Here is a 12,099-nt window from a genome sequence, read left to right as displayed (position 1 = left end):
AAAAATTGCTGTAGAAATGTAGAGAACTGAATTAATGATTGGAAAAATGAGAATCTGAGAGAACCAAAATGGACACAGCCTTCCCATCCCTGGTAGTGATTGTTCCAAGGGCAGTTCCCCTAGTCTGACCATTATATCACATGGGTTTTCTTTAGGTCTTTGCCAGGGTAGAGACTTTTGAAGTGATAGTCAGATGCTCAAGTTTCTGTTGCCCTTGAATGCATGAGATTTTATTGATTGTTCTATTTGGCTGGGTAGTATGCAATCTGGTGGGTGTACCACAGGTGTGTGGGTTCCACAGTGATAGCTGGTATTTCGGCCTCCATATAAAGCCTTGCTCATCTCCTGATCTGGACTTCCATTCGAAGTCAGGAGCAAAGATGGGGAAATTTCTACTGTGGGTTGGTAAGTCACTCTTGCATTCTCGAGACCTGACAACTGTTGAAACCAGATTTTTTTTTTTAAAAAAAAGTCATTGGAAAGCTTTGCAATATGACATCTTTCCCTATTAAGTTTTGCGTTAATACACGAACTTTGCTAAAACATTTGCTTAAGGGCAGATTCAGTGGGTGAACAGTTTCTTTGTGGTCAGGGTCATTTTATGGCCTGATATGGGATCAGGAAGTCTTGTTACTGGCAACCCACTTTCCCAAAGGTGGGAATTCCAGAGGCACCTCTGAGTTTAGATTTCTTTGGATGAGAAAGCATCAGTGTTTTGATAGCATTCAATTCGTTCACAAATATAGAAGCAGCTCATAGTGGAGCCAACAGGAAAGCTGCTCATCTTGCACCAACCCCTCAGAGACAACAATTGCACTCCAGGGATATTTCCACTTCATCAAACACACAGTCTCCAAATTCAAAAGGCCAAACTGTTTCTCTGCCATCTCCCTTAGCATTGGGGCATGGGGAGGCGGGACACACGAAGGAGCTTGGCAGATGATTCAGTGAAGGCTGCCTGGCCAGTGTAAGTACCAGAGCTGGCAATGTAGCACAGCTTCAAGTCCTCCTACTGTTGGCCATGGGATAGGTTTGTATTCTTAGACATAACACACTTTTGGCCTCTGGGTAGCTTTATGGACACTGGGAAAACATTAACAATAGAATGGAACCCGGCTCGTGGTGTTTCTTACTTTCTCTTTTCCTATTATTCTTATTCTGTCATTTTCTTTTGCAGGCCTGGCCATTTTGCTGCACCTGCAGCTGGGTAAGCAGCTTATTCATTTTATTTGTTTGTGTCCATGTGGCTGCATTATATATGTGAAGATGCATCATGACCTGATTCCCACTAATGGAAGGAACTCGACACTGATAAATAAAGTCACATTAATGAAACATTTACAATACTGTATGCTGCTCCCCCCAATTTCTCTGAAATACAGAAATAGGGGCACAGTAGGGACAATGATTTACTAGGAGCAGGCAAGAGTGTACAGACTATTCCTGGTACAATAAGAGGGACAAGGGAGTACATGGCACTCATAGGGATAACTGAGCTCAAGGTTGCAATGACATGTTGTTGTCACAGGGAGAGGGACTGGAAGATGAGGGAGAGGGAAAGACCTCAGTATAAAATACAGTGGTACCTTGGGTTACAGATGCTTCAGGTTACAGACGCTTCAGGTTACAGACTCCGCTAACCCAGAAATAATACCTCGGGTTAAGAACTTTGCTTCAGGATGAGAACAGAAATTGTGTGGCGGCAGCGCAGTGGCAGTGGGAGGCCCCATTAGCTAAAGTGGTACCTCAGGCTAAGAACAGTTTCAGGTTAATGAAATTCTGGAATGAATTAAGTTCTTAACCTGAGGTACCACTGTACAGAAGTCCAGCTCAGATGATATGTAAAATCTAAAAATCCTTAGTTTAGTCATATTATTGCTGAAGAAAATGCATGTAAGAACAAACCCTGTGTTACTTGAATCAGTCATTGAATGTGTGACATGAATAAGCCATAAGCAGAGGTTTCTTCTGTCTAATTAACTGTGGTTTTCTTTCTCCATCCAGGCACAGCTTATAAACTCGTGTGCTACTTCACCAACTGGTCTCAGTATAGGCCAAGCCCTATGACGTATTTCCCGGAAAATGTCGACCCACAGCTTTGCACCCACTTGTGTTATGCCTTTGTTACTATGAAAAACAATGAGATAGCACCTTATGAATGGAATGATGAAGAACTCTTCCCTCGGATCCAAGCACTGAAAGAGAGGTCAGAATTATGAAGTTGTGTTAAGGTAGCTTATCTGAATCCTGCTTATAAATACAGGGTGATAAACAATGATAGAGAAGACCAGTTGAGTGATATCCAATGAAGTAGTTTCAATAGTGCTAGGCCTCTGGCTGCTCCTCCCTCTCTTTTCCCCACATGCCCCTTGCTCCCTCCCCATATCAGTTCTGGAGAGTTGGGGGAACCTACAGAACACATTTGAGGCATGCATGGGTGAAGGAGAGGGAGTGGAAGTTCTAAAGTGCAGCCAGAAATTCATGCGCTAATAGAACTACCTTGTTGGAAGCCACTCATTTAAATCAATGGGCATAAATAAAGTCCACTGATGTTACACTGTAATGACTTAGCTGGATATTACCCATACTCTGCAATAGCTATAAATGCAGAATAAACTATCAGCACAGCACCACTGCAGACACACATCTCCTTCTTGTGCCTGCATCTGTGGCACAGAAGAATTTGGTTGCTGTTGATTCTTGTCTCTGAAGGTAGTGGCAAAGTAAATTTTGGATTTCTTCCACTACTTCACTCTATAATTCTGTTGTTCACATGTTGAATGCAACTCATTTTGGTAGAAGTGGAATCTGCTGTTGTGCCTGCATTCATGGGAGTGACATAATATGTCAAACAAGGGTGAGATCTCATGGATTCCATCTGGTTTCAGATATTGGGTCATCAGTGCTGCATTGCGCATGCTGCATAATTCCATTGTATGGCAAAGGGTGATGTGAGCAAGTGGCTGCCAGTGTCAGTGTGGCCGCACAGCCAGATTTTATAGTTCAAAGGTGCAGTGCAAACACTGTCATTTTTCTTTATCATTAAAGAAAATCATGTTGAGGGAGGGGTGTTTAAAAGCAGCAAAATAATTGTGCTGTTTGTACTGTGTCTGCCTTTTCTCACAGGAATTCGGAACTGGTGACACTGCTCTCAATTGGAGGATGGAACTTTGGCACTGAATTGTGAGTCTTTTCCTATTCATTTTATGCTGGCACCACTGATGGTGAGAAGGTTTCTGATAACACCATACATAGCCTGATTCCACTTCATGGGACATTACGCCTTGTTCTGCTATGTGCCAAAAGTTAACTGAATTCTGATGAAATATGTAACCCTACTTATCGTAGGTTTTTAAAAAATAATACTCTGCAGTTTTCCAGTAATCATGCCCAAAGGAATGATTTTGAGGCTGGTTGCTGAAAGGTGTTAATTGCTCAACACCAATTCTTGTCACAATGCCTATATTCTTAATTGGTGTACAGTTGTGGAGATGCCCTCTGTGCATGGCCAAAGGCTTTTGTCAGCATCTAATAAACAAACCATTGTTTATGCACACAAGGTAAAACTTTGCAGATCCTGTCTCCTGCTTATCTGCATTGAGTAAAGCCAAGCTGATTTGCATTGCACTGAAGTGTGATATTACTTCAAAGATCAGAAATGCTCTTTGTCAAGATTTATAATTTGTATTCAACAGAGAAATGAAGCATTAATGTAATAAGGCGTGATAATGAGTACAGTGATGATGGCAAAAATGGGTTTTGGAAAATATTGAAATGTTGTGGTTCAGCATGATTATGTTCAGCACATGCTCCAGCTCATATGAAGCACTTCTAAGTCCCAGATATTTCTGAACAAAGAATTAATGAAGAGTGCTTAACTTTGCTGTGTTATGCTCTAAAGTTTGTTTTTGTCTGCACTAGCAGAAAAAAAGAAATCATATTTAAGAGTGGACTTCTCCACAGGTTCACCATCATGGTTTCTACAGCTGCGAACCGCAAGACCTTCATAAATTCAGTGATTGCATACCTCCGTAAATATGGTTTTGATGGAATTGACCTAGACTTTGAATACCCAGGCTCTAGGGGAAGCCCTTCTGAGGACAAGCAACGCTTTACCACCCTGGTTCAGGTAGGAATGTCACCTGAATACACCAGTTGCAAATATTCTTGACCAATTTTACCTGCTTTACTCAAGACATTAATAAATTCATTTATCCTGTTGAATAAGCATTGCTCACCATTCTTGTATCATAGGAAATGCGGGATGCCTTTACACAGGAAGCTGCAAGAAGCGGGGCGTCTAGTCTACTGATCACAGCGGCAGTGTCTGCTGGTGTGGAAACGATTGATGCTGGATATGAAATTGCTAAGCTAGGGCAGTAAGTAGAATTCTCAGGATACCATGGGTCTAATTCAATGTGATCTTGCACAGTTATTGTATGCAGAAAGCACACCCTCTCCTTTTATAAATACAGGAACAGGTTGAATTCATAATGGCCATATTTCCTAAATACAACAATTAATGCACCCTTTGTAAAAACACACATTACTAGGGTGGTTTTTCAACACTGCACATGGGCTCCTCAAATTTACCAGGACTGACAATTCTCTTGAAATGAATGGGATTTCCAAACCAGTGTTTTTAGGATCAGGGTTTTAATATTCCTTGTAAAAGATCCTGGGTGATTCATTAGGTGTGGATGAGTGTTGGGCTGTTGCTGTTAGGATTGCAATGGCTCCTCAAAGTCTGAGAGATTGCTGAGATGGATGTTTTAATGGCTAAAGGAAGAATATATTTTTATCTGATTTAGAAGAGTAATGGACACTTTTTATTTAGAACGTAGTCTATATTGTAACCATGTAACAATGCAAAAACATGTTTTGGCAATTGCTTTTCTTTCTTAACAAAAATAATAGTAGACAAAAGTAATTAAAAACGGGAGTAGGGTGGTTTGGGCTCCCCCCCCCCACTCATAGCCATAGGTTGTATCCAGTTGTGACCCTCTGCTGATGGAAGGCTTTTGGGCCTACCACAAGTTTCTGTTGATGGAAATGAGGAAGACAATTTTTCCTGATTTCCTCTTCTCTCTGCACTTCCCTCAAATCTGTTCAAATGGGTTGGTAGATCTTTTGGAACAACATAGTAGGCTGTGTGAGGGGAAAGAGGGAATTCACAAACCCCTTTCAGTCAAGTGACCCCCCCCCCCCGTTGAATCAGAGAACCTTCTGTCAGCCGGGTTGGACTTCTGATCCATAGGACTGAACTGCATATTTTCCATATCTTACAAGGGCAAAGGGAAGTCTATGTATATGGGATTCAGTAAGTGCAAAATGATGCTCCTTTTGACTGGTGGCATTTTAGTTCATTTCCCCACAAGAGCAAACCACAATGACACAGTGGTTGAATTCAGTGCCTGGTGAGCCACCGCTTCCTAACGGATGATTACTGATTTGCATCAGGCTCATGGATTTCATCAGCGTGATGACGTATGACTTCCACGGTGACTGGGATAGTACCACTGGATGCAACAGCCCCCTGTACTCAGGTTCCGACTGGTGTGACGTCGACTATTTCAACTGCGTGAGTAAACATCCCTTGAAGCCCCTTTCTTATCTATCTAGTAAGATTAAAATATATTGTAAAAGATGCACCTCTTTGTGTTTTGGCAGGCGTATGCGATGGAGTATTGGAGGGACCAAGGGGCCCCGGCTGAGAAACTCCTCATGGGATTCCCCACCTATGGGCGTTCTTTCACGCTCAGTAATAGTGGCAGCACAGGTCTCTGTGCTTCAGTCTCTGGAGCTGGTCCCCCAGGGCCGTATACAGAGGAGGCTGGATATTGGGCTTACTTTGAGGTATGAAACCTGAGAACATGATGCTTTCTAATAATGAATTTTATAATTACACATATAAAAAGTTGAGGTTTGTTGCTGTTACTGAGAATATTTACTGTTGCTGTTACTGTGATGCAGTTCATATTTGCGTTGGGGTCCACAAACCTCCTTCGTCCTTTCTTGAAATACCAGAAGAGTTGAAAGACAAACTTACTTGCCCACCATCGTTTCTGCATTACAGTCGTGCCTTGGAAGTCGAATGGAAACCGTTCCGGAAGTCCGTTCGACTTCCGAAATGTTCAGAAACCAAAGCGCGGCTTCTGATTGGCTGTAGGAAGGTCCTGCAGCCAATCAGAAGCCGTGGAAGCCCCATCGAATGTTCGGCTTCCAAAAGAACGTTCGAAAACTGGAACACTCACTTTTGGGTTTTGATTGTTTGGGAGCCGATTTGTCCAGGAGCCAAGGCGTTTGAGATCCAAGGTACGACTGTACATGTCAAGTCCTCAGTGAGTCTAAATCAAGCTGCCTAATTTTCAACCAGGCATTGTTCAGTGATGTGGATCCCTATCAGGGATGCTAAAGTGTTGGATTTCCTGTATCAGAAGGAACTTAGACGAGATGACTCAAAGCAAAAAAGCAATAGCTTATTTGTTTCAAGGCAAGTCTGGATAATCTCATTAATTTTCTGGTTTTGATAGGTGTGCGCTTTCCTAAAGGATGCTGAAGTACGATGGCTGGAGGATCAAAAAGTCCCATATGCCTACAAGGGGAATGTATGGGTTACATATGATGACATTTGTAGTTATAGACACAAAGTAAGTCTTTTTGTTTGTTTTAAAACTTTATTTACTAATTCTACCTCTAAAATATTTATTTCTGCTGTTGAGACATACATGATTACACTTGTTACTGAAGGGAGAATGATTGAACTTTACCCTCTTTTTCCTTGCCATACAATTTTATAAATGTCTAACATGTCTCCCTGTTGTTAAATTAGCTGCAGGGAGAGCAGTAAGGTAAACATTTGTACCATTGTATGATAGTTGGAGGAGATTTTTGTCTGGTCCATACTTTAAATGAACCAAACCAATTTGTACTGCCTGAACTAATAGCCAGACCAGAACATAATTATCCCTCAGATTCCACACTTCTCCAAATGTTGTGATAAACTTCTTGGCTCAAATAACATATTTGGATGCATAAAAAAAAAGTATTTTAAGATAGAAATGCGTTTAAGTTTTTAAATCCATATTTTGTGATAAAATACATATTTAGATACAAATGTTCATACGGACTTGTTGTATGCAGATATATCACAGATTAATGCGGAAATGGGATGTAATAAACTTGAATGAACACATGCACAATTGATACAGAATGATTTCTCTGTCCTCACCCTTAATCTTATCTTTTCTAAATTTAGAAGCCCCTAAACCCTGGAAGGTCTAATGGGTGGGTCAAAGACAGTTCTTTTTAATGAATTAATTCTATGGAGGGTAATGATATACTAACTGTTATATCATCTATTTCTGCCTACCTTTTTTTGGTAATTCCATTGCATCTGTTTACATTTGATGGCAAATCAGAATATATAGTCAATTTTTACATTTCTTAAAATTGTAGGCCAAATATCTGAAAGAGCATAAGTTTGGAGGCGCCATGGTTTGGGCCATAGATTTGGATGACTTCCGTGGTACTGAATGTAATCAGGGAATAAATCCTTTAATAACTGAGCTGAAGCGATTGCTTGAAACAAATGGTAAGAGAGTGTGATGGAGTGCAACCTTTTCATCTTCTCTAGTATTGAGATGGGAATGAAAAGTGCATAACATATTCTGAGCAAGCCTGAATTGTTGGTGTCCCTCTTGCTGGCTTTTCCCAATAGTTACAATAATGACAACCTAGGTGACTGTGTTGGATCAGAAGTGCCTCTATATTATTACTTGGCTGGTTTGGTGCTTGAGAAGCCTTCTCTTTCACCCACACCAGGGGTTCTCAAAATTTCTAGCTCACTCAAGAAGGCTGGGAACCATGGCCACATGTACTGTAAATGTGCATTCACAAACTGATGGTGCCGAGGCAGAGCCAGTCACAAATGGTGGAGGATGGAGCCAGAGTTTGGCATAATCAGTTGGCAATTACCGACATCATATTCTGTTGATATCTAATTCCTCTTCAGAAATGGTTCCTTCTTTTCTTCTCCCGCAGCCCATCTGTCCCTTTTGCCTCCCTCCTTCCCATTTTCTCTTTTCCTTCCCTCAGACTTGGCTAGCCACTCTGCCCATTTCCTTTATTCTATTCTCTTCCTTCCCCCTGCCTCCATCTTAGCATGTTAAAGCCTTGTTCTCTAACCAGCTCCTGCACACACACACACACACACACACACACACACACACACCTCTGCACTGCACATGTTGGGGTCAGTTGCTGTTGGTCCAACCAAAAGCCTATGGTACGTCCAGGAAATGGGCTGTGGTGCTGAGGCCCATTACTGGTTCTTAGCCTACAGTTTGACCAGCTTGATATATCTGAAAACTCTGATATCTGAGAGAGAGCTATCATTTCTTTGACTTGGGGAATGGACTTTGGTAGGGAATTGAAAGACTCTGTAGTCTTCTCCCTCAGTTGCATCCACCATGCTCATGCCGTGGAACTGAGGGAGATGAGGAGAACAGGGAAAAGAGAAAAGTGTCTCTGTGTGTATAAATGAGAATATCACAACTGTTAACACTAGCTGTTCAATTTTGTTTCAGATCCCATTGTGCCAAACTGCCCTCAGGTTGATCCTCCAAGTACACCTACGGTTGATCCTTCAGTTACGCCCACAGTTGATCCTGTCGTCACGACGCCAGGGGATTCAGGAGATGAAACTTTTTGTGTTGGGAAAGTTGATGGCATCCATGCAGACCCCAAAGACAAGTCAAAATTCTACATTTGTGCGGGAAACCGGACTTTTCGATTTAATTGTGCAGCTGGCCTGGTCTTCAAAGACAGCTGCAAATGCTGTGACTACCCATAATATGAACACTACCCCAAACAAACAACAAAGACCAGGCTTACTGTGGAAGTCTCCTCTTCTCCTAAATAAAATTGTGAAACAGCCATGGGGTTCCAGTACACAATCATTTCAAAGGCAGTACACAATAATAAGAACCATTATTAACACTATGCCTCAAAACAGGATGCGAGTCACTGATTTTCTAAGGCAGTTTAGAAACAATTTGCTGCTTTAAAGTAGTGACTTGCATTCTGTTTTGATAGAGCAAACCTTAGCACAACAACTAGAACCATAGGAAATTGCCTTATTTTAGGTCTGTTTTCATGTCCACATAGCCCAGTATTGGCTGTAGCTCTTCAGAGTCTCAGGGAGAGGTTTTCCCCATCTCACGCTAGCTGATGCTTTTTTCAAGTAGAGATGCCTGGGACTGTGAAAAGTCAAAGTTAAAGCAGCAACAGCTTATGTAAGACAACCACAATGTGAGAACATTAATTGCCTCTTTGCTGCTTGCTGGCAGACACCTTTCTAGCTCTCCTTACTCAAATTTGTGATCTCCTCCAGCATTGTTCAGATGCAGGCCTTATTCTGACGTGCCTTTCTCTATTTACGATTGAGTTTCAGTGTGTCTTCCCACCCACATCACCCACCATAGAGTGTTTGCTAGTGCCTAGTTCAACTTGTTGAATAGGGAGAAATGGCTTCACTAGCCATCTCAGAACTTTGGCAGAATAAGATTTGTTGTCTATTAAGTACGCTCCTATTCAATGTACTCTGGTATACTGGCTGCTACTGAGATCTTCTGCATCAGCTCATGTGGTCTCCCACTGAGCTACTCGACTTATAATTATACTCTGCTTCCATAAGTTGTCCTCCATCAGTAGTGTTTTGCATAGGATCTATGGGGAAGGTGATTTCTCTTTTGTGTTTCACAACTCACGCAAGATAGTAAATATTGGGTGCATATCACTTTCCAGAACTCAAGAATCCAAGACTGAATATAAGAAGGCACATGATGGTTTACAGTAAGTCAGACTAAATGAAGATAGGAAGTTGCTCTGTCCTCCAGGCATCTTATGAGAAATAACATTGCAGCCTTGAGGCTTGAACTTTGGGACACATACAAGGCCCGTTTCCCATGACAGGGTGACTTTTAGTTATTGCAGTGTAAATCCACATGGAACCTGATCTATGAATGAGCTGGCTGCCATCATACTTGCGACTGGAATACCTTGGGGGCAGCCTGTAGCCACCCACAGCCTTGAATCCATCTATATAAAGAGTAGGATTCTTGACACTGATCCATTAACACAAATCTTTCCCATTTGAGATTGCTGAAACAAATGGAAAAGCAAGAGTGATTTAAATACATCTAAGCCAGGGGGAGCGTGTCCTATTTCACCATGAACATGCTGCCATGCTGCTGAACCATGTCACAACCCTTACCTGGGAAGCTGTAGAGGTAGAACTCCAATCAGTGCCCCCAACAGTGGAGAAGATCTCATGAGATCTTGCTGGAAACTGCTGCTGCTGCTGCTAGCAATGCTTCTTCACTGGTGGTGGAGGTGGTGGTGGTGGGGGATTGATGTGCCCACAGGGGTGCTGCCTCTTTCATTTCCACTGCCTGAGGCGGCTGCTTCAGTCTGCCTCATGGGTGGGCTGGCCCTGATCTTAGTTATCATTTGTTCTGGCCCTGAAGAACAGATTGACTTTCCAATGGAATTTTTTTTTTTTTTGAAATTCTTGTTGTGTCAATTAGATTTTAAAATTTCAGTGATGAAAAACAGTAATATTTCAATTATCCAGCTGCTGTATAATGGAAATCAACATTGCATTAAGCAGTGTTCTGTCAGGGCAAGCATTTCAGCTTTTCTGGTGAATCGTTCTCCCCTCTGCTCCCTCCCCTTATTCTCGGGGTTCTTCTGAGCCTCCCAGAGCCAACTAAAGGGGGTGAGGGGTGAGCAAGGGGGAAAGGCAGAGTATGGCTTTCATCATGGCTAGTAGCTATTGATAGACTTGTCCTCCATGAATCCTTCATAGGATCCCTCACAGATCTCATGAAAGACCCTTTGTCTGATATGAACTTATTAGTTTACTCAGACATAATACTCCAATAAAAGCTGCTCAATCGCCTACAATTATTTCAAATGATTACTGCTAACAAGGTAATATTAAGAGCTAATATTTGGGTTACAATTGAGCTCATTTTGCTACAGGCAGGAGAATTAACAGCGTGTTTGTTTTTTGCTTCTGAGGCAAACTTTCAAGGTGGGAAACTGTATGTTGGGCAGCATACAGGATATTTGATGGAACAATAAACAAGTGATAGGATCGTTACAAGGTCAAGGGCATCACAATTTGTCTGTTGCCCTGTGGGTGGTGTGGGAAAAGGAAAGACAATCTAGCCAAAGTCATTTGCCAGAGGAACAAGGATGCCTGAGGGATTGCATCCTCTACCTCTCAGGATGCAGAAGATTGACCTGACTTAACAATTGTCTAAAGGACCTTAAGCTTCTGGAAGCTTGATCTGCCTTCCTATCCTGAAAGAAGCCTGCTACAACAGTTGCCCTTTGGCTGTAGAGGCAAGGCTGAAGGCAATGGTTCCAGCCACTAACCACGGGCTTTAGGTGTTTGCACTCCTTTTCTTTTAGCAAGACTTGTGCTGAAGTCAGAATCACTGCCATAAAACACTACCTGTTTGAGGTGTTCACTGAAGGTTTAAGCATATCCATTTTAGAGGGAATCTATGTGCTGTGAGAGGGGGACTGGCTATGAAGGAGGCTATGTGCTGAGAAAGGAGGACTGTAGGGAATAGGGGCCAAGGTTTTAGTGCTTTTAAAATATTGTTACTCAGTGGTAACACTGGATTCACAGTTGCACCCAAAATTCATGGATGGTGAAATTTGGAGGTATGTGTGTGCATTTGTGCCAGTTTGGAGAATTTCTCCAGGGGAAGGTTGAAACTCAGGAGGAGCTCAAAAAGAACATTCTCAAAACTTTACCCTTTTTTTATTTTTTAAACTCAGCCCTAAGAATTTCATTGTATGAGCTCCAGAAGAGGTCTCTCACTTGGTCTGTGTACCAGGCCAGTCCAAGGCTAATGCAACTTTACAAAGCTGTGCTTCTGGGGCTCAAGAGGAGGAGAAATCGGTTATCTTGCTATTCATCAGCTGCTTTATTTGCTTTTTGAGTACCAGCTGCTTGTCATTATTGTATTGTGTTCCTGCAGATCCTACACTGTGTCAAACAAGGTGCTTTGTGAGGTAAAG

At 42.1% G+C, this 12,099-nt stretch overlaps 1 protein-coding gene across 2 annotated transcripts; it reads left to right on the top strand.

Moving 5' to 3' along the window:
- The first annotated feature begins 1,199 nt into the window (after positions 1 to 1,199).
- Positions 1,200 to 8,924, top strand: LOC309343662 (acidic mammalian chitinase-like). 2 transcript variants are annotated; one of them, XM_081865413.1, is made up of 10 exons: positions 1,200 to 1,207; positions 2,005 to 2,206; positions 3,127 to 3,183; positions 3,964 to 4,129; positions 4,255 to 4,379; positions 5,461 to 5,581; positions 5,671 to 5,856; positions 6,534 to 6,650; positions 7,459 to 7,594; positions 8,589 to 8,924. In XM_081865413.1, exons 2-10 carry the CDS (start codon positions 2,064 to 2,066, stop codon positions 8,852 to 8,854), a joined length of 1,317 nt encoding a protein of 438 aa, XP_081721539.1. In that variant the 5' UTR covers positions 1,200 to 1,207; positions 2,005 to 2,063; the 3' UTR covers positions 8,855 to 8,924. The 2 variants fall into 2 exon arrangements, with proteins under 2 accessions (XP_081721539.1, XP_081721540.1); XM_081865414.1 differs by lacking the exons at positions 1,200 to 1,207; positions 2,005 to 2,206 and adding an exon at positions 2,938 to 3,009.
- Positions 8,925 to 12,099: the final 3,175 nt, after the last annotated feature.

This window comes from Podarcis erhardii, assembly GCF_964252035.2.
Source record: "Podarcis erhardii genome assembly, chromosome: 6".
Taxonomy (NCBI): Eukaryota; Metazoa; Chordata; class Lepidosauria; order Squamata; family Lacertidae; genus Podarcis; species Podarcis erhardii.
The sequence above is the reverse complement of the archived record's forward strand: the minus strand, read 5'-3'. Positions and strand labels throughout refer to the sequence as shown.

Coding starts and splice junctions, on each gene's coding strand:
- LOC309343662 (XM_081865413.1), top strand. CDS start 2,064: ATGACGTATTTCCCGGAAAATGTCGACCCACAGCTTTGCACCCACTTG. Junction 2,207..3,126: donor ATCCAAGCACTGAAAGAGAG/GTCAGAATTATG, acceptor CTTTTCTCACAG/GAATTCGGAACTGGTGACAC. Junction 4,130..4,254: donor GCTTTACCACCCTGGTTCAG/GTAGGAATGTCA, acceptor CTTGTATCATAG/GAAATGCGGGATGCCTTTAC.